The 22,973-nt window shown below is 42.4% G+C and overlaps 1 protein-coding gene across 27 annotated transcripts in view; it reads left to right on the top strand.

The window, feature by feature from the left end:
* DTNA (dystrobrevin alpha) overlaps window positions 1–22,973 on the top strand; it is a 192,650-nt gene that overhangs the window by 161,004 nt on the left and 8,673 nt on the right. For 21 of the 27 annotated variants that reach the window (XM_053396232.1, XM_053396230.1, XM_053396226.1 and 18 more), the window contains 8 exons: window positions 4,276–4,363; window positions 7,251–7,363; window positions 8,482–8,595; window positions 10,182–10,278; window positions 12,015–12,035; window positions 17,531–17,690; window positions 19,602–19,691; window positions 20,349–20,517. In XM_053396232.1, the coding sequence (XP_053252207.1) occupies window positions 4,276–4,363; window positions 7,251–7,363; window positions 8,482–8,595; window positions 10,182–10,278; window positions 12,015–12,035; window positions 17,531–17,690; window positions 19,602–19,691; window positions 20,349–20,517 (852 nt within the window). The remainder of the gene's footprint in view (window positions 1–4,275; window positions 4,364–7,250; window positions 7,364–8,481; window positions 8,596–10,181; window positions 10,279–12,014; window positions 12,036–17,530; window positions 17,691–19,601; window positions 19,692–20,348; window positions 20,518–22,973) is intronic. The other 6 variants (XM_053396251.1, XM_053396224.1, XM_053396245.1 and 3 more) reach the window with 1 other exon arrangement.

Genomic DNA, 22,973 nt, shown 5'->3' with positions numbered 1-22,973 from the left:
AAAGATTTCAGTATTAACGTACTTGATTGAAAAGAGCACCAGTCATTCCCATTATATTAACAGGCAAAATTAGCTAACAGACTTAACCATGTATTACATAATGCTTTGTGGTAAGGAGTGGAGAAATACATAGTTCTGAATATTTAAGAGCTCAGGCAATATGTTATTCCTGAGCATTATATAATTTTTATAGACTGGCATCAGTCCTGATACTGTCCCTATGCTAATGTCTGTGGTTATGCATTTAATTGGTAAGTGCATTCTGGCCATAACGTTTTTGTACAGCAGGCCACAAAGTTCCCAGCTCTAACTAATAATGGTCTGCCGCTTGCAGTCTAAGGAAGCAAAACCACTGTTCACTATGTCCACTGATACTAGGACCAGAAGCAATTTATTTGAAATTGCAAAGAGACAAACTTAGATAAAGGTTTAGGGCAACTTTTCATAACAAGTAATGGAGCATGCAGAGTAGAGACAATTGGGAATCTTCCATTGCCATTTGAATGCAAGCCACAGCTTTATCCAATACAGGTCTGATTGCTATTCAGTGTGGTAGCAAATGATCACATGTAGCAGCAATGACTGATACTGCCACAGTGCATGTGGTCCATTTCCAAAAGCCATTATCATCCTAATGAAATACTAACACTAAAAAACAAAAACAAAAAATCCTCAAATAAAGCAAAACAGCATATCTTCACAGATGCTAAAATAACATTAGTTCTGAACTCTACATACTGTACAGCCTCATCCAAATGGTCTGGGAGGCATCAGTGATATTGAATGGATTGCTAGCTGCCCTAGCCTGCTGTTGTATGTTTAATGCACAGAATTTCTGAAACTTTCATGGCATGGAAATAATATCACTTGCTAATCTTGGTGCATCAACCTTCTGCTAAGAGATGTATTTACAGCAGCCAGTTGAAAAGTTGACAACTCCAAGGATACTTGCAGTTAAATAGGAGTAATGTCCCCAGAGGGCTGCACTGACATGAGGGACATAAATGAATTCAATCAATCAAGATATTTGAATAACCAAGATTGAGGCATGTTGGTTCCATAAACATTTTTCTCATGCAAATTTCAAAAATGAAATGTACTTTTAACTTGCATTTATTTTTGGCATGTGGGCACGGGGAGTAATTTTCCTTCAAATCAGAGTGGCTTGTGTTTACTGGAGTGTGGGTGTCTTTGTTTCCTTTCCCAGGCAAGTGTGATATGACTAATTTGTTTGAGCCATCTGAGTTGACTTCGGGTGAATTAGCACACTCTAGTAGTCTCAGAAAATCTTTCAACTGAGAAATAGCCAGTGGTGTTGTCTTGCCCTTTCCCACATATTATTATACACGTATATATCAAAATAATACATAGAATTACTTTCTCCCACAAACTTCCAACCACAGTGTCCAAGTGTATGTTCACATGTTCTGTTGTCATGACAGCAAACAAGTGATGGGATTGTTACCTCTTGACTTGCCTAAAGGAGAGGATGTATAGGATTGTTCTAGTTTTCCATCCTATCTAATGACTTTTTCACTACAAGAAGGATTTGGGATACCCCTGGCCTTTCACAGCATATTTGGAAGCAGTTTTGCGACAACAATCAGCTTCCACCACCACCCACCCCCGTTCAGGCACATTTCCTATTGGAAACCTTTACTTTCTCCCACAATTCAATAGGCACGATTAGGCATGCATGGATGATTTGGAAGGAAGGATCCTGCCTTCAGCACCAGACTCTGTGGCAGCTGGTGCAGGTTCAGCCTTTCTTCCTTATTTGTGACTAACTGCTATCTACTCTTAATGGGGAAAAGTAGAATACTTTTCTTGGGGACAATCTTGCACCTCCTCCACCCTTCCCTTATCGCAGTTCGCACAATTCAAACCATGGCTTATTGGGAACAAGCAAATATATGGGTTCCTAGAAAGAAGATCACAACCACATCACTCCTCCTCCAGTTCTGCTGCACTGCTGTGAGCTAAGCCTTTATTTGGTTTAGTGTTACATTCAAACTTAGGCTTGATCTCCCCAAGGTTTGTTCTATGGCTTACTGCTCTTGATTTGTCACAAGCCTAACTCTGGATGTACTGCTAGGCCAAACCTTGGCTTATCTTATAGCAGCGCAGCAGCAGTAGAACCAGAGGAGGATCAACATGGCCACTGTCTTCTCCCCAGAAACCCCATGTTTGCTTGTGTGTGCTGTGCCATGATTTTGCTTAGCAGTGTGTGTGTGAACCAGGCCACTGTGGTCACAGTGTATCTGTACGTATAAAGGACACAGACATGGGTTGCATCTCCAACAGTGTCATTGTAGGCCCTTCATCTACTCTGCCTTGCCATGCTTATTTTCTTGAACACAATCTATTGATTTTTTAAACTTAAACTTGTCATATATGCCGGTGCTTAATTAAAAACTATGTGACTGAAAATTTTGCTTCTAATAAGTTGTCCTGAATGAAACACTTACCTTCACTCTTCCTCAAGTGTTGTTTCTTCCACATTTTTTGTTCAGTTTCAGTTTTTATACATGCACCATTTAAGCAGATGGTTTTACTGAAGGATGAATCCATTCTCATGGGGGTGGGGGAGAGAGAGAGAGAGTCTGTAGCAAGACAATCTAAACCATACACAGAATTCCCAGTGGTCTCTTACCTTGCATTTAGAAAACAGTGTGTTGTAATGTAGAAGATAAAATTTGCAGAACTTTGCCTCATCCCAGATTCAAAGAGAAATCTTGTGTTATCAACAAAGCTGAAGCATTTAAATATATCAAAAAGTTTCATATGAAGGAAAATCTCATACAAATACATGCCCATATGCCTCATAACTGTATTAATTTTTAATTGGAGTAGTCCTGGTTAAAGAATTGTTATTGACATTAAAACCAGCATGCTTTACTTCATTTAATCAGTAGTTTAGGCTGCAATTCTAAACACACCAGGGAGTCGGTCACATTAGAGTGGGACTTGCCTCTGACTAAACATTCATGACTTTGCACTGCTAATTCAACTGAAAGCTATGCAACACAATTCTGTTTAGCAGGAAGTCAGTCCCACAGTGCTCAGTGGGGCTTTGCCCCATGGAACAGAGCAGAAAAATGGAGTCTTAGGCTGCAATCCTATACCCATTTACCATGGCATAAGCATCACTGAGCTCAGTAGGACTGACTTCTGAGCAGTCAATAACCATTAATAAATTATAATAAAAAGAGGACTGTCAACCAGTTTAAATTTAATCCATTTATTGACAGTTCATCTATTAATTTATGTATCACCAAAGCATAATTATAGGTACTCTTTCATTACCATAAAGACAGTGTGAGGAATCTTAAAATCTAATAAACTAGGGTTAAAATCCTGGGGTTGTAACTAAGGTTACACTTACCTAGGAGTAAGTCCCATTGAACTTAATGGGGCTTACTTCTGAATAGATGTGCATAGAATTGTACTGTAAAGTTACCACTCATTGTTAGGAATCGATATATTTAATGTTTTCTTCAATGTTCAATGTTACAGTAATATATTCGAATCGCAGTAGCTTAAAAGAATAAGCAAATGTGCCTTTAGCTCCCTTTGGGAGATAGTTATAACATGTTCACGTAACATCAAACATGAAAGAAGATATTAAAGATACTTCATCTTCTAAAGAAACATATGTTACCTTCAAAGATAAGCTTTCCTGAAGGAGAAAAATAAGTTTACTTGATTTTTTTAAAATTCAAAATGGCAAAGAGGCCATGCTGGAAACATAAGAAAAGCCCTGCCAGATCAGCTCCAGGTCCAACATCCATTTCCCTAGCGTAGCCAGCCAGATGCTTTTGGAAAGTCCAAAAACTGGCCAGGAAAGCAACTGTTTGCCCTCCTCTAGTATTTCCCATGGTGTTTAGAGGTATACTATCCCTGAACTTGGGAGCTGCATTTAGCTGGAATGGTTTATAGCCACTTATAGACTTCTCCTCCATGAACTTTGTCAAATCCCCTTTCGAAGCTGCCTCTGTCAGCACATATCATAGCATCTTTTAGCCATGAATTCCATAAGCTAATTGTGCAATATATTAAATACTTCATTTTGTCTGGCCTGATTCAACTGCCAGGGAATTTCACGAAGCTAGAGTTTCAAGAGAGAGTAATTTTCCTCTGTCCACATTCTCCACACGATTCATAGTTTTATTGACCTCTATTATGTAACTTTTTTTATATAGGTTACGGAATATTTTCCTCTTGACCTATATATTAATGTCTCTCCCGCTTTTCCTTGCCCTTCCCTCACAACAGTTTGCTCGACAGCCCAAACCGTCTAGATGAAGAGCACAGACTGATCGCAAGGTATGCAGCAAGACTGGCAGCTGAGACTACTTCATCAGTAAGTGGCTTTCATTAGGAGGAGGTGGTTTTGTTTTGTTTGAACTTGCTGGAAAAAAAGGGTTGAGGAAAGCTACCACTATCCCCTGAGATAGGCTTGTTTACATAGGAGGAACTATCTCTAGCCATGCTGAAAGATTGATTGGCACAAGTCTAGAAGTCACTGAAATCTATAATAATAATAATAATAATAACAACAACAACAACAATAACAATAACAACAACAATAATTTATTTCTTATACCCCACCCATCAGCAGTCAAATGCTCTACCACTGAGCTATACCCCCATATACCCCACCCATCTGGCTGGGTTTCCCCAGCCACTCTGGGTGGCTTCCAACAAAAGATTAAAAATACATTAAAACATCAGTCATTAAAAACTTCCCTAAACAGGGCTGTCTTCAGATGTCTTCTAAACGTCAGATAGTTGTTTATTTCTTTGACATCTGATGGGAGGACGTTCCTGGGGGGGCCACTACCGAGAAGGCCCTCTGCCTGGTTCCCTGTAACTTCACTTCTTGCAGTGAGGGAACTGCCAGAAGGCCTTCAGCGCTGGACCTCAGTGTCCGGGTTGAACGATGGGGATGGAGACACTCCTTCAGGTATACAGAACCAAGGCTGCTTAGGGCTTTAAAGGTCAGCACCAACACTTTGAATTGTGCTCGTAAATGTACTGGGAGCCAATGTAGGTCTTTCAAGACTGGTGTTACATGGTCTCGGCAGCCACTCCCAGTCACCATTCTAAAGGCACATGACTACTCAGAAGGAAGTTCTACTCAATTCAGTGGTGCCTGCTCCCAGCTGAGGTGGGTTAGGATTGTCGCATTAAAGTTGAAGATTGGAAATACTGACATCTCTGTGAGCATACATGATTTCTGGCTGCTACCACAGCAAATGCTGAATCTCAGAGGCTGCTTTGGCAATACTGCAGGGGCAAAAGCAAAATCCAAGGCCCATCTGCCACATATCACCCTTAGGACAAGAGGGTCCTTAGCAGCAGGTAGGGTTCCCCATCACCACTACTGTTCACTTTGTCCTTTATCCTCCAAAACATATTCCTGCAAGTATCACAGGCTGAGAATGGGGTTTCTATTTCCAGGCCTTGGATTGCCTCAGAGAAATGATCCAGGTTTTGAGGGCTCAGGTTATTTCCAAGCTAATCCAAGGGGACTTTGGAAGAACTCAGTCATCCCTAAAATAGACCATGATTTCCAGTTAATGACAGGCATTATTCCCCCATCATTGCTGCATGTGCAGCACAGTTTCTCACTGTAAAGGCTACTTATCATGCTCATCATACTGTGAGACTTGTCTCTGAAAATTATTACATGACAGTTAAAGGAAAGTCACTATGGCTGTAGAGAGAGTTCTCTTGCATCAGTGGAACAAAATATTGGGTAGTGCCACCAAGCAGAGGTTTTTCAAGAGGTTTTTCAGAGGTGTTGTGCTACCCAGAAGAGGACCTTCTCCATCTAGGAGGAGAAAGTGAGATCACGCTCATTATGACTTATTTGCTAAACTCTTGGGACAGTAAAATCACTTGACTCCATAGCTACTTATGTGCAATTCTGATTTAAATACAGCCAGTGAATACATTCAGAGCATTAGTTAGTCAGATTTTGTTGGGTATGTTTCAAGTGCTGTGGCCTCTGGCCTCTGTGATGCTGTCATTCCCCAACTGACCCTGTTCAATAAAGCCAGGACTGCTTCAGCTGTGCTAGTATTCTATTGATAGTTAGCAAATAATGAGCTTCTTCCCCCTCCCCTTGTTACTCATCTCAGTTGTCTTCAAAATGGGAGGGGAAAGCAGATTAATAATAATAATAATACTTTAGTAGTAGTATTATTATTTATACCCCGCCCATCTGGCTGGGCTTCCCCAGCCACTCTGGGCAGCTTCCAACAAAATATTAAAATACCGTAATACATCAAATATTAAAAGCTTCTCAAAACAGGGCTGCCTTCAGATGTCTTCTAAAAGTCTGGTAGCTGTTGTTTTCTTTGACATCTGGTGGAAGGGCGTTCCACAGGGCGGACGCCACTACCAAGAAGGCCCTCTGCCTGGTTCCCTGTAATTTGGCTTCTCACAGTGAAGGAACAGCCAGAAGGCCCTCGGCACTGGAACTCAGTGTCCGGGTAGAACGATGGGGGTGGAGATGCTCCTTCAGGTATACTAGGCCGAGAGTGTGCATCTTGTCTATAGCTTTGCCACTGGAGCACCAGCTACAATGATGTGGACAATGCCAATGGCCAAATATTATCCTGACTTTTTGATTACTGGTGGTGTCGTAAACCAAGGAGTGCTTCTGTCATGAGGAGGAGCAGGGAGGGAGATTGATCACAAGGTCTTCTGAGGAAATTCTTAACAGATACTGTCAATTAACCAAGTGGTTATGAGAGAAGTGTGACTGGATGGAATGAAGGCCAAAATAATTTATGTGGGCCAGAAATCAGTTAATTGCTAGTCACTTTCAGTGCAGTGTCTCAGATGTATGTATTTGGTTCTTCCACCCAATATCACACAGTGGACTTTTGGTCACACAATTGGATTTCCCTTTCTTCTTCTTTTCCTCAACCCTCCAGAGCACATTTTGTGGGTGTGCAGAAGGCTGCAGGGGAAAAGGGAATGATGGGAATTTCAGTTTTATTTTTGTATTGTGTGGACCACCTTGAGTTTCTTTGAAAATCAGGCAGCGTATAAATTTTTGAAATTAATTGAAGTTGAATAAACACCTTTAGCCCCTATATTACACAAGCATTGCTGTATGATATGTCATATGGTTAATATGTGTATGAATACAGAAAGGACAAAAGATGGGCATGTCTATCTTTAAACAATATACTTTTATTTGCCATTGTTATTGACATGAACAACCTGTCTTCCAGCAACTGCAACAGCAACCACAACCACAACAGAGAGGTGCTCCAGATATCTCATTCTCTATTGATGCTAATAAGCAACAAAGACAGCTTATTGCAGAACTTGAAAATAAGAACAGGTAAGAGTCTGTTATAACCTACCTCCAAGCTAAATGTATGTCTGCACATAGAAACAAAATGTATCAAGTATCAAGACAGAGTAGACCAAAACTGTGGTGAATCTATCATGAGGGAACCTATAGATACAGTATAATACACTGGGGCCACTGTTTGTTTCCGGGTTTTGGATTTAATTTAATAAGGAATGAGACAATCTGTACTTAAACAGTACCTCCTAGTTGCAGCATCTGAGCTTTCAGTTTTTCCATGGAGCAGATTTTGAGGCTGTGTGAAGAGGTACCTCTTTTTGGGATGGGGAGGGGGGAGGCATCTCAGAGACCAGGGGCAGCAGCAGAGGCTGCCTGGAGGACTCCCAGTGAGAGGAGAGGAAGCAGAGGGAACACTTCACAAGGGAGGGTGTTTGAAAACGGGTGAGAGGCTGCCAGCTCTGCAGGCAAGCGGTGACATAACTGGGCTCCTAAGCCCCACAAGGGTGCCACAGAAAGAATGTAGTTGGACAAGGGAAGCATGGACTCAAAAAAATCGAAAACCTCTGCCCTAGCACAACAAATACATAAAAAGAAGAAACAGACACTTTGTGGTTTGTTAAGTGATGGGGAAATGCATTGAAAAGTGTGAGATGAACAATTGACTAATGAGGACACATATAAACACCCCGTAAGAAATTGGAATGAATGCAGGACAAATGCTCATCATCGTTTAACCACCCCACAGACAAATCAGAAAGAATGTTCAACAGAGTCCAACTAAGTAAATCCAGAAGTGTTGCACCACTTGAGAGTGAAGGTGCTGTGCTATCTTCCAGGCAGGTGAGACACACTTGCTTACCAAGAGAGGGAGGAGCTAGGTGGCAGGGAAGTCAGCACAGTGCAAACACACTAGGTGCTCCTGCTGGTGCTTTTGCACCATATTTACCTCCCTGCAGCCTCTCCCTCAAGGTAAGCAACAGTAACCCACCTGCCAGTTAGTGAAGCAGTTCCCCTGTCACCAGCTGCTCCTGATGTGCTTTTGTGCAGGCACAACCCAGGATGAATGCCCAATAAACAGGTCATTTAGAGGGGCCCTTGGTGAAAACGTTACTGACGGCTTACCTCTTCTTCATCTCTTCTTCTGTAAGAGAAATCTTACAAGAGATTCACAGGCTGCGACTTGAACATGAGCAGGCGTCTCAACCCACTCCAGAGAAGGCAGCGCAGAATCCTACTCTCCTGGCAGAACTTCGGCTCCTGAGGTAAGTACATACAGTATATTATATTCAGCCAATGACTTCAGAGGTTTTTTATTTAAAAAACAACAACACAATCTTACACATCTCTACTCAGAAATAAGCCACATTGAGTTCAGTGGGGCACACTACCAGGCAGCATATATTGTTTTGAGGTTGTGTTTTCCATTATTGATTTTACTAATGGAGTTGTCAAAAGATAACTCTTCCTCTAACTAGAAAAAAATAATGGCAGCAACATGCAGCATGAGTGTAGTAGAACTTATTAGAAAGTGATCAAGATCAATGTTCAAGTTTAACTGTTTCCCTTTTGGAGATCCGTCCTAAAATGTGTTTTAGAAAACTGCTTTAGCTAATAGGGTGAAATAGTTTTACTTTTTTTTTTAAGTCCCTTAATTATGCAGTACTGGAATTTTTACTTGACTGTCTGAGGCTGTAATCCTGTGTACACTATCCTAGGGGTAAGCCAGTGTGTGTGGTGCTTGTTTTTGCATTTCTTTGATTTTGCTTCACAGATAAAAAAACATAATAACTTTCTTTCAATTTATTGACACTGAATGTCCTTAGAGAGCTTTGTCAACAGAGATCTGTCCTCCGTTTTAATTTGCAATGTCACAGGAAGCAGTATCTGTCCAAGCTTGTGTGAGGTCAGAATGGTAATAGTTAATTCACAGTTAAAGGGGCTTATTTTAATTCCTTGCACAACATTTGCAAAATAGCCAAATGAAAGCTTCTCAACATAATGAAAATATAAGTAGCGACTATGTGGTTGTTCCCCAAGTGTTTTGTGCAGTGCACTGGTTATTTCACAGTCCCAGGTTCTCTAATAAAAATATCACTGTGGCTCTCTAACCTGAACACCAGGCTTTGGCAATCTAGTGCCCTTTGAACTAGTGTTGTAGTGTTTTGAACTACAACCAGTGCTTTTTTTCTGGAGGTATGCAAAGGTATGCAGTGCCAGCACCATTTTTTTCTAGAAGAAAAGCACTGACTAGAACACTAATCTGCATTCTGCTTAAAGGCTGTTCTTGCTGGGGGGGGCAGTTTCAAAAGATCCCAGAAAGCTAAAAAAGTCAGACTTTTAGCCGGTAAACATTTGATCCATTAGAGAATCAATATTGAGTATCCGACTAGGACAAGGGAGTGCCAGCTTCCTATCCTCTCTTGAATGGGTTGCCTTGAGCAAGTTATCCCCTCTCAGCCTAACCCATTTTATGGATTGTTGTGGAGACAAAATAAGAAGTGAGGAAAGGACTATCTATGCATGTTGTCCTGAGCTTCTTGGAATAAGAGACAGATAAAAACAAATAATAAAATAAATATATATTTGGTGCATTGGAGTGGCATGGTGGTGAGCTAGGAAAAGATTCTGGAGGGCTTGTCATCTGCTGCAAGAGTGGAACCAAGCTCCATGTTTTGAACTGTGCTCATGGTCAGTCTTGGGGCAAAAACTTCCTGAACAGGAAATCAGGTGCAACATTATACCACATGTTTTGGATTACAAATGCAGGCTTTCCCACTGCATGTTCATTTGTCTGGGAAGCTTTGGAATGGTTAGCAACATCCCCTGATCTTAAATGCTTATTTCTTAGGCAGAGGAAGGATGAGCTTGAACAGAGGATGTCAGCTCTTCAGGAAAGCCGGAGAGAACTCATGGTTCAGTTAGAAGGCCTCATGAAACTGCTAAAGGTAAACTATTTTAATTCCCAAGCCTATACGATTTCTCTCCTACACCAGGGATGTGGAACCTGTAGCCCTCCAGATGATGTATGACTCCATTCTTCCCTGAGCATTGGCCATGCTTATTGGGGTTGATGGAGTCTAACAGCAGCTCAGGGGACTCCAGATTTCCCATCCCTGCCATAGATGTTTGTTCTGGGAAATACCTCCCACTAACTTCAGATATTAATCATTCCCATTGCCCAGACAAATGGGTTGTTGTTGCTGTTATCTTTTCAACCTACAATTTGACCATTCTTTCCACAAAAACAGTGGCAATGGAGAGTGGATCCAAATGCCCTTTTCTCCAGGTACTTAGTATTGAGGGGCTAAGGAGTGTTGTTGCTAGTTGTCATTTGAATTTTGTTCATATTTTTACAAAACAGTCCTGGCATAAACTAGCCTAGTCTCATTAAACTTAATACCTGCAGGGGCTAAAATTATATTCTTTTCCTGTTTTTTTCCTCTTTTCCTGTTATCTACCCCTAATTATCAAAGTATATTTATTGATGTACAGAGGTGCACAGCAAAAGAGCTATTAAGCCATCTTTGCTGTTTCTCAATCCTGTATAGAATCATAGAAGGGACCCAAGGGTCATCTAGTCCAACCCCCTGCAATGCAGGAATCTCAGCTAAAACATCCATGACAGATGGGCATCCATCCTCTGCATAAAAACATCCAAGGAAGGAGGCTCATAATATATACCGTATTTTTCGCCCCATAGGGCGCACTGGCCCACAGGACGCACCTAGGTTTTTTTGGGGGGGGAATAAAGAAAAAAAATATTTCCCCCCCAGGCCCGAGCTTCCCCCGACCCCAGCCCACATAACAGGCAGCTCTCTGCAAGCCTTGGGAGACCGGCGCGACTTCCCGCCGGGCTCCCATGCCTTGCGGATATCTGCCTGAATCCCAAACCAGGTCGGGGATAGCGGATGGCGGCGCTCCGCCTCCCCACTGTCCCCCGAGCTTGTGGGGCTGGCAGTGGGGAGAAGCACGCTTCTCCCCGCTGCCAGCCTCCAAACCAGGTCGGGGAACCGAAGCCCGGGGCGCACTGTGCGCGCCCCTGGCTTCGAGATGCAGGCTGCTATCCGCAGCCTAGGGAGCCCGACAGGAACTCCCGTGGGCTCCCAAGGCTTGCGGAGAGCTTCCTGAAGCCTGGAGAGTGAGAGGGGTCAGTGCGCACCGACCCCTCTTGCTCTCCAGGCTTCAGCGAAAGCCTGCATTTGCCCCATAGGATGCAGACACATTTCCCCTTCATTTTTGGAGGGGGGAAAGTGTGTCCTATAGGGCGAAAAATATGGTACGTAAAATACATTTGCATCCAGCAACATGACAAGCTTTTGGAAATTTGAGGCTGGCCCCTTTTATGGTTTGAGTTCACCACTTAACTTGGAGCTGTGTTGCTATATAGCCACTCCTGTTGTCATGTATGTACAGTGAAAACATTTAAAATGTAAGAATCCTGCTGAATCTGACCATCTACTCTAGCAGTGATTAGCCAGGTCACTCCAAAACTTCTCAAATGGGAGAGAAAGGCAATAGCTCTCCTTCATTATTGCCCCCCCCCAAAAAAAAATTGATGTTCAGAAGTATGCTGTTCTAAGACCAAGGGGTGACAATCCTGCTCTGTAGCTGCAGCTCTCTCCCCTATCTCGTACTTTAAGCTCAGACTCATCTGACTCGCAATGATCCAATCTTTCTTTAGGAAGAAGAATTGAAGCAGGGAGTAAGTTATTTACTCTGTAGATGTCACTAACTCTTAAGAAGTGCTCCTGTGAACCAAATGTGTGCTTACTACATCTGCTTGAAATGCGTTTACATGCTCTGGACCAATAAATAACACTACCTCGCACGTCTTTAACCTTTTATCTGAGAAGTTAAGGTACTTTAAACAGTCAGCTGTTATGGCTTTCTTGAGAGGTCAGCAACAAACAAAACAGATCTCTGTGGCTCACTATTGATATAATGGTATCTTTGGCATGAAGAGCAATAACTCTTCAATGCTGTCCAACACAAACTATTGAATTGTGTGAACGTGAGCAAACTCCTTGAAGTTGAAAATGTAGAGGTACTTCAGATTGATAAGTCCATCCCCAACCCAAGTAACAGCTTTGAGAATATTTGAAAAATAATTCCATAAACTATTTGTACTGAAAAATGCACTAAGGTTGTGTTTGTAATTATCTTTCCAAATGCATTAAATCACACTGAAGCCAATGGAATAATGTTGCTTAAGTGACTAAAGTGTAGCATTCTCACTGGTTCAGGAAGTGTTGAGGGATTTCTCACTATACTAAAGCAGAGTTTTGTTTCTTGGTTCAGCTACGAAATCAGTGTGCAGTAGCTAGAACTATGTGCACACAGACAAGGAGAAAACTGGTAGTATTGGGCCATTGCTGATCTATTGGTATACAGTGGTACCTCGGGTTAAGAACCTGAAACTGTTCTTAACCTGAGGCACCACTTTAGCTAATGGGGCCTCCCGCTGCCACCACCACACGATTTCTGTTCTCATCCTGAAGCAAAGTTCTTAACCCAAGGTACTATTTCTGGGTTAGCGGAGTCTGTAACCTGAAGCATCTGTAACCTGAAGCATCTGTAACCCGAGCTACCACTGTATCTACATTAAAAGTACTATTGTTACTTTTTATAATGTAAGATTTGAGCCCTCTTTTTTACTGAACCCAACTCACTGAACTCATTTATGTAAACAATCAGACTGCAGTTTTATGCTGAATTTTCACTCAGATATTTTCAATGTGAAAAGTAGGTTTTGAGGAGTGTGAAAAGCATCCTGATCTACCCACTCCACATTTTTATGGTGTTGGGAAGGTTATACCTGATCATGGCCCCAAAATGTTACTGCTTCTTTGCAACTTCAATGGTTTCTTTCTCCTTCAGTGCAAGATCCCTGCCAATCAGTGATCACATAGAGCTACTGATGGCACCAGAGCATAAAAATCACATTTGTCTAACAGACAACACTGAGGGCTGTGGTTTCATTTTAAAATATTCATGTCCTACCTTTCTGGGGGGTGGGCTGTGGAATATTCAAGTTGACTACACGGCATGGCAAAACTTTCGCCACACATTTTTGCATCTGACTACTAATGACAGCAATGCAGTGAAAAAGGACGACATCCCCATTTGGATGTGCATCTGAAAACCAGTTTTCTCTATCAACACTGTGTTACTTTCACAGGCTGCACATCCACTTGCACATCTCCACCCATATTGTACCACAACCAGTCGAGAACATTTAACTAGGAGGAACAAAGGAGCATCTACCTTCTGTCTTTCCTCCTCCTCACTTTCCCCAAACCCCATCCATTTGTGAATACTTTTTCACAAAAGGGTGTTCAGCCAGCAAAGTGGGAGCTTTTCATGAGGGGTGAAAAGATTTGTAAAGGGGGGGACCCACTCTGTTTCAGCTCAGCATAAGTGCATATTGTTATAAAGGGCAAAGATATACAAATCTATCATATATATTTTCTGCTTAGTGTACTAAGCATTTCTGTTTTCCATGTTCCTAATTTTTCTGTTCAGAAATGTAGCTCTTCTATTTTGTACAGATTTCTAGCCTGATGATTCTAACCTGTGAGCCACTCTAAGTTCCAGCAGAGGGAGCTACATACCAAAGACTAACAGAAGAGATTTATTTTAAGTTTTACCGAACTGAGGGGAGGGTGATTGTAGATAAAACTTAAGTATCTTACTGCTAGTTTCTTATCAGTACACTCAATGAGAAGATACAGATGACATTTCTCATTAAAATTGTCATTGTCTAAATTATAGCTGCTGTTACAGGAAATGGATTTGTCTATTTTCAGACATAACAGCAGTGTGAGCTTGACTAAAATAAATTTTAAAAAAACCTAGAAATGCCAAATAGATGCTTCCAGAACTAAGAACCCAAAGCAGCTCCCATACTTTTCTCCAGGCTCTACTAGTGTTTATCTGGGCATCAAGATTCTAGCCACTATGAATAGTGTAAACTGTGGGGTTGGCAGTTAAGGGATAGAATGGAGCTATCTCCATACAGAAATCCACATTGGAACCATGGCTTCCAGTACAGTGGTGCCTCGCAAGACGAACGCCTCGCAAAACGAAAAACTCGCAAGACGAAAGAGTTTTTCGTTTTTGAGTCGTTCCGCAAGACGAATTTCCCTATGGGCTTGCTTCCGGGGACCTCTTTTAAATGCTGGCGGTGGGGAGCAAAGCCTTTCGCCCCCCTCTGGCCTTCAGAAGAGGTCCAGGAAGGCCGGCGGGGGCCGAAAGGCTTTGCTCCCCACCGCCAGCATTTTAAAAGCGGTCCAGGATAGCAGGGAAGCGCGCTGCGCTTTCCCGCTATCCCGGACCGCTTTTAAAATGCTGGCCTTCAGGAGCAAAGACTTTCGCCCACCGCCGGCCTTCAGAAGAGGTCCTGGACCTCTTCTGAAGGCCAGCGGGGGGCAAAAGTCTTTGCTCCCCCCTGCCTGCCTTCCCGGGATAGCGGAGAAGCGCTGCGCGTTTCTCCGCTATCCCGGACGGCTTTTGAAGGCAGGCGGGGGGGAGCAAAGACTTTCGCCCACCGCCTGCCTTCAGAAGACCTCCGCTGTCCCGGGGGCTTTTAAAATGCAGGGAGAAGTCTCCGCTGTCCTGGGGCGATTTTAAAATGCTGGCGGTCGGCAGCAAAGCCCTCCTGTCCCCGGAGCTTGCGGGGCGGGAGGTGGGGAGAAGGGCTTTTCTTCCCACCGCCAGCCTTCAGAACAGCCTTCTGAAGGCTGGCGGTGGGAAGAAAAGCCCTTGCCCCCCCCCAGCCTTCAGAAGAGGTCGGGGGACAGACTGTCCCCGGACCTGGTCTGCAGGCGGTTTCCATAGGAACGCATTGATTGATTTTCAATGCATTCCTATGGGAAACCGTGCTTCGCAAGACGAAAAACTCGCAAGAAGAAAAAACTTGCGGAACGAATTAATTTCGTCTTGCGAGGCACCACTGTAATGGGGATAGTAATTCCAGAGTGGACACAGAACTTACAGCAGGATCAACAGAAATAAAGAGAAGTTTCTGGTGTGGGTTGAGGATGTTCCCTCCTGCCTTGTGCTAGTGCAAAAATGCAGCTGAATGCCCCAGTTGCATTTGAAGGTCTTCTATACAGTGAGGTTTGTTGTGTTGTGTTGTGTTTTACCTTTGCCTTACTGAATTAGAGTGGACTGAGGAAACCATTCCTGCTTCCATGATCCTGTTCAGAATTTTGGTAGGGCAGAATTGAAACAATCCACTCTCTGTCACGACTCTGCAAGCTCCCAATCTACCCCCATTCAGCCCTTCTTCTAAGCACCTGAAAGGAAAACAATTATCTGCCTAGGTCTCCCAGTTTCAAGGCCAAGAATCAAGGGACAAAGCCTTTCGTCCTACAAACACACCACTACCTCACCTGGTGTGACGTTTTTTGCACTAGGCTCTACCCCAGTATATCAGAGTCCACTGGACTCTACCCTCTAAAATATTTGAGCCCCTCTCCCTGGCCCTGAGGGCCCCACCCACCCAAACACCAGGACTGTTCTTCTCAGGAGTTGGCAGCCCTCAAACAGTAAGTGAGCTAAGCTTGGAGTGCCCCCAGGCCTGGCAGAAGTAGTTTAGATGTCACTTCAGCCCAGCGACAGTTTCCCTACAAATTCCCAGGATTCCCAAACATTTTTGCCACATCAGGAGCAAAATGGTGACTTGAAAATGGGGTGTTGCTGTGGAAAGAACTTGGAAGAATGGACCACACCTCTTTCGCTGTCCAGTTACCACTATGAGCCTATTAGCAACTGTACTCTACTTCTAAAAAGTAAACAAAGTCAATTAGGTTTTGCTCAAAGTAGACCCATTGAAATGAAAGGCCCTAACCTAGACATGTTAAACTTCAATGGGTCTACCCTGAGAAAAACTTAGTTGAATACCGCTCATTAGTTCCATGTATAGACTCCTATCTCTGCAGTCCATTCCCATTCCTTGCATAGAGTTTGTAACTCTAAAGCAGGTCTGCAAAACCTGTAACCCACCAAGCTGAATGCTGCTCATCAACTCTGTATGGCAACCAGGTGGGGCTCAGTAAACCACCTGCTGCTGCTCCCTACGTGGGATGAGAAAAACAGGATTAGCTGGTAGAGAATCGATGAGTATAAGATCTTTGTGTATTCTGTGACGTGTTCTGCTCACTTTCACTGACCAACTACATGTCTTTCTTTTGACTGATGGTAAAACACTTTGTCCAGGATTAAGATACCCTCCTTAGGCTCACATAAAAGGCTTGCATGCACTCATGCTGGGGTTTGCTGTTTGGTTTTGTTTCCTAACAATAGCTATTTGTGCTGTGTTTTAGAGCCAAACTGTGCATTGCCTTAAACATACAGCCAATGATAACTTGCATCATCTCCTAACAAGCTTTAATTAAAGCAGAAAGTGTGACCTGACATCATCACGCTTAGCAATTTCCTTCCCCACCTTGCACCACCAGAAGCAGAAGCCATTGAAAGACAGCCAGGGCAGAGAAGCACTGGGCATGAGGATGACATGGAGTACTGGGTCCATTTCAGGACCCCACACTTCTAGTATTTGTTTTAGAAGGGACTTCCTACGTCTAATTTTTGAACACAGTTCTTTTCTGTATGAAAAGTTAACAATTCTATCCAGGACTTCCAGTCTTCTTAATGCAAAGACCTCTGCATCTGTGTAACTTTTCTTATGTACTTTGTAAAACACATAGAAGCCTATTTTGGCATTAAGCAGAATATAACAGTAACAGTAACAGTAATAATAATAATAATAATAATAATAATAATAATAATAATAATGCAAAATAGAAGACTGTATTGTATTACTATGCACATTGTTAACATGTAAAATATAAAATATAACATTGTTATATTTTCCATGGGGGTGGAAGTTCCATATATGGTTTTTTTTTTAATGTCCATTTGAACCCTGGAACTTATCAGATCCTTTTGGCCATTTCTCCCGTCTTACTTCACTACACTTTTGCATTTCTGCTGTTTTACTAGTATGCACGCCTGACCCCATTAACTAACAAAGAGACTGATGTGCTCGCTTTCCATCAGGATGATCCCAGTATTCAGCATGACATGGCATTTTCTGACTGTTTGCACAGTAGGAATATAATTGGTGATGGCAGCGCTGGGGCGCTCTCTGCTGTAAGTCGTGCTTAACCCACTTAGCAAACCTTTTTATTCCAGACCCAAGGGGCAGGCTCCCCACGCTCTTCTCCCAGCCACACTATCAGCCGGCCTATTCCTATGCCCATCAGATCTGCGTCTGCCTGCTCGACTCCAGCCCACACACCTCAGGACTCTCTGACAGGCGTGGGAGGAGATGTGCAGGAAGCCTTTGCGCAAGGTAAGTTGTGCAGAGCATCCTTTGGTACAAAGTGGTTGTGCTTAGGAATAGTCAGGTGGGGAAAATGCCCTCCAACTCAATGACTTCTTCCCTTATCGCACATATGCCATGTCATCTACAAATGAGTTTTTTATCATTTAAGGTGGGCATAGCCAACTGATGCGTCCAGATCAGCCCCGGAAGCATGGCCAATGGTTGGGGTTGACGAGAGCTGTACTCCAACAACATCTGGAAGGCACCCCAATTTAAGCTAATTAAAAGCTTGTGTTTAAAACAAGTGGTATCAGTGAGAGGATTCCTAATGGCATAAAACAATTGTAAAAAGTTAGTATTGTTTCACCATAATGAAAAGCATGAGGAAAAGATTTGGCCTAACTAACTAAACAAGCCAGATTATGTGCAACAGACACAACATCCTCTATTAATCAAGTGTACATAAAGATGCATTGTATTCTCTGGCCATAGCAATTATACTTCTTCATAATGTGCCACATTGTTGCATGATAATTTCTCATGCCAGCTGCTAGACTCCTCCGAGTCCTCTTCATTGGCCTCCAAGTCCCTATAACAAAAGTGATTCTTTAGTTAGGAGCACCAGTTCCCCTGTATTGCTTTAGTGCAGAGGCGAGGACGAAATACAGAGCCCAGGGACCAAATGCAGTCCTCCAGGGCTGTGTATTTGGACCTCAGGACTCTCTGCAGGCCACACACCCTCCCCAGGCTGCATCTCTCATAGACTGTGCTCTGTGCTCTTGTCTGAATGTGTATTGTCCTTGGGTTCTAATGCCTCTTGCTTGCCTGGATAGAAGGTGGGAAGACGTGAGGGTGTATGTATGGATAATTCTGAATTGTGTGGCTGGAACATAGCCTCCACTGGAATATAACCTCAATGAAAGGCTGTAAGAAAGGGTTAAAAGTCCCTCCACTGCTCAGCCTGCTTTTTGCTTCTGGCCCTGATCACCAGTCCAGCATGCAGTCTTTGGAAGATTGCCCACAGGGGAATGTAGGCTTTGGGCTGAAGAAGATCCCCCTCCTCAGTCTTTGTGGATAGTGCATGTGGGCTGGAGCAGTAAACTGTTGCTGAAAGTATAAGTTTGCAGTGGAGGAGGAAGCGGGTAAGAAACTGGGAAACTGTGTTAGAAAATGCAAACTATATGAATTTTGTATTTGGTTCTTAAGCAATGAAGATCTATAGAAAATAAAGAATAAGCATGGGAAGGATTAAAAGCCAGGTTGCTGTTTTTAACTCAGTGGAAAATGGGGTTGGTTTTTTATTTGTTTGTCTTTGTTGTCTATTTTTGTAGTGTTCAGTATGGAACTAGCTCATTAGAAAGTTATATCGGAAGGGATGGGGAACCTGTGTCCCTTCAGATGATGTTGGGACTGCATTATCCCTGACGGTTGGCCATGCTGGCAGGAGATGATGGGAGCTTGAGCTCAACAATATTTGTGGGGCAAGACATCCCCTACCCAGGTTCTACCAGTTTAAGACCAGAGGCCAACATGAGTTTAGTGAAGCTGGGTTTTTGAGGGATTGGGCAGGTACCATGAACTCTCTGAGGTTTTGTTTTTGTTGGCTGATCACAACACCATAGCAAACCTTGCTTTGGAATGTCCTCTGAGTTTCCAGAAGTTGATTGTGACATGGAAAGCAGACTGGATATCCCATTCCTTTGGATCCTGGTCTATATTTTATTCTAGATTGGTGGCACCAGCATTAGATGAAACACTGAGCAGTGGTTGCTGTGTGGTGAAGAAAAGGGGAAACCACGTCCACATAAAAGCTACATGAATATAGATCTAAAATGTGTTTTTCATTTACTGCACTGCAGTTTAATTACACTCACTAGGTTGTTAAGCTTACAGGGGGTAAGGAGACCTCTGAACATAAAGCTTTGCTTGTCTTCCCAGGTTCAAGAAGAAATTTAAGGAATGACTTGCTGGTAGCAGCAGATTCAATCACCAACACTATGTCTTCTCTGGTGAAAGAACTGAACTCAGGTCTGATTATTTAAAAGCAGAATTAATATTTAACCATTCAACACTCTTTTTAAAAAACCATAATGTTTATAGACTACAAAAAGAGATGTACAGTATGTTATGTAGAAGATGTTTTTAATATGTAAGGAGAAAGGTGTGGCAAATTCTGTTGAAGACAGTCGCCCCCATCCAAGGTAACTAGAGTGCAACGCTAAGAGTTTCTTTCCCTCTCCCACTCACTCACACACAAAATCAATTTTTTACTCTTGAAGCAGAGTTGCATAGTTTAACGCTACATGGGTAACAAAAGAGAGCCCAAACTCTGCAGTGTTTTGCATAAGAAGGTTTGGCAGCAACCCATTGTTAGAGCTGTGGCACTGTGGTACCCATGCTGACCCCTTCATTGGTTAAAGGGAATCAGCATGGGGATTGGCCTAATCCCTGTGTAGTTAAGGGATGTCAAGGTGCACTAAATAATCACACCTGCTACACAATAAATAATCTCTGTGCTTGAGTATCAGCACTACATGAGTAAAGTAAGCAAACTAACTGTATGCAACTGGTGTGTTTATATAGCCATTTAGGATGGTGGTGTAAAGTCAGTCTATGCTAGAAACATGAGAGAAACTTCCTAGAGTTCATGTAACCATAGTACCATTGGTGCCTTTCTTCCCACAGACGTTGGAAGTGAGACAGAGAGTAATGTAGATTCTGAGTTTGGTCGGACTCATTTTGATGACCTTGTTCCATCGCCAACTTCTGAAAAGGCTTTCCTTGCGCAGATTCATGCCCGGAAGCCAGGATACCTTCACAGTGCAGCTGCCTCTGGCACCATCCGCAGTGATATGTGGGTAACTCCTTGTGCTCTTTATCTCTCTTTCCTTATTAAATAATATATATTCCATATTGTCTTCAATAAACCATCTCTGAAGCTAAGCAAATGTGGTATGTACATGTAATATGGAGTTGCTCTCTTAACCAAATATTAGGCCAAAAATAGCAATGAGGGCTATTGTGTTTAAATCCATTTTATGAATCTCACAGCCTTCAAAAGAAAAACAATTTTGCAGTGATTTTAACTTGGAAATTCAGCACTAAAGCAAATAAATGTAGAAACTGTTTGTTTTCAGGGCAGAGCCCTTTACTAGGAGATGAATTTAGCAATTGCTGACCTCCAGCTAGAGGAAAATAACGTTTCCAGTGGATATTGTTACAGTATATGTTTGTGGGGTGGTAGGCTGTAGACCTTGGCCCCCTTCTAATTCCTGAGGTATCCAGGCTAGCTTCTTGGTGAGGTGATAGCCTAAGTCACATGCCTTTAAGGGAACAGGGGAAATGGCTCAGAAATTAGCCTCCTCTTCCCATTCCACATAACAAAAACTGCTCTTGAAATTTTATTTTGTTACTCCTAATCCTTACAAACTGCTGGCCCTTATTGGTTCACAGAGTAGACAAAAACAGCAGTTGCACAGTCCACGCTGCTGACATTCTGCACGCACTGTGACCTGGTTCACATGTAATGCTGAGCCAAGCCATGGCTAAGCATGAATGAGCAGGTACTTAAGAGTAGAAATCATGTCCACTTTGCCCCTAGTCTTGCTCAAACCCATGACCCTGAGATTAAAAGTCTCATGCTCTACCAACTGAGCTATCCCTTCAGTCTGTATGTATAGAGGACACAGAAACAGGTTGCACCCCCAGCAGGGTCCCTGTAATACATGGCCCCTTCCTCTGCTCTGCCTTCTGTTTACGTATGTTAGACCTTAATTAAAAGCCATGACTGGAATTTGGCTTCTAATAAATTATCCCAAATGAATCTCTTATTTACACTCATCCTCAAGTGTTTTGGTTTTTTATTTATTTCGACTGTGTCAGACCAGCACGGCTACCTACCTGAATCAAGTGTCAAGTGTTCTGCATTTTTTTGCTCAGTTTCGATCTTTATACATACACCATTTAAGCAGGTGGATTTGCAGTAGGACAAAGCCATTCTAGCTGCAGGGAGAAAGTCAGTCCCTACCAAGACAATCTAAACCTAATTTCTATATACAGAATTTCCAATGTTGCTTTACCTCCCATTTACAAAACAGTCTTTTGCAATGTAGAATATGACATTTGCAGAACTTTGCTTCGTCTCAGATTCAGAGAGAAATTCTGCATATCAGTTATGCCAAAGCATTAAAGACATACTGATGAGTCACAAATGTAGGAAAAATACATACCAATACATGCCTATGCCTTATATCCTCTATTCAGGTACATGGTGAATACTTTTTAAAAACTTTAGCAGGCATCTTAAGTTAGCCTTTTTTACTTTATGTTTAATTTTAACTGATTTTATCTTTGTATCTTTTTTGTAATCTCATTGTGCACAGCTTAAAAACTATGGTGTTAAGTGGTATTTCAGTTGCTGAAATTAATAAAAAGTAAAGTAGGAGATGTTCTGATTAAATAATTGTTTGTGATTTCTTTAAATATGCATGTTTCAATTCAATTAATCAGAAGTTTAATCTGCAATTCTAAGTGTGGTTACTAGGGAGTAAGCTTTACTGACAAAGTGGGACTTACCTCCAAGTAAACATACATAGGATTGCACTGTTAAATCAACTAACACTGTGCAAAAGAATCCTAAGCATGTTTAATCAAGCATGTTCTTGGTTTACTGCTCATTGTTTGTTTGGGGGAGACAAACTGCAAGCCTGGGTTAATACATACTGCTAAGCCAAACTCTGACTTTGCTTTCGGTACCGCAGAAGCAGTGGGTTTCTTTCGACAACTCAGTTGGTGGCATGCAGCTGAGAAATTTTGTGGAAAGAATAAAGCACCCATGATCTTAGCTCTGAGTACCTGAACGCTTGCTCATTCATGCTTAGCCACAGTTTGGCTTAATGTTATGTGCTAACTGGGCTAGTAAGTGTGCTTTAGAGAAAGCAGTGCTTATCTTTTCCCTCAGGGTACTTCCTGTGTTCTCGGCTATGAATTCCTACCCAGACCAGAATCATAAACACAGTTCTGACATAGATGGCTACGTTATCTCCTTCCTAGATTATACCATTTCAGACTGCAGGTGTTGAGGGTCATATTGTAATTCTCATATGTTGTTGTCTCTTCAAAGCAAGAGAGAGAAGACTCCCTGCCAGTAGAAATCTATCATATTTCTAGTTTACAACACACAGATAGTATTTATTTATTATGTGAGGAAGCAAATGCAGCCTCCAAATTTTAGGCTGACATGGTGCAGTCTAGGAATTTATTTTTCATTTCAGAACAGTAGTCAGGGTCTAGCATACAGTAATTATCCCC

This window comes from Podarcis raffonei, chromosome 7 (genome assembly GCF_027172205.1).
Source record: "Podarcis raffonei isolate rPodRaf1 chromosome 7, rPodRaf1.pri, whole genome shotgun sequence".
Taxonomy (NCBI): Eukaryota; Metazoa; Chordata; class Lepidosauria; order Squamata; family Lacertidae; genus Podarcis; species Podarcis raffonei.
The sequence above is the reverse complement of the archived record's forward strand: the minus strand, read 5'-3'. Positions and strand labels throughout refer to the sequence as shown.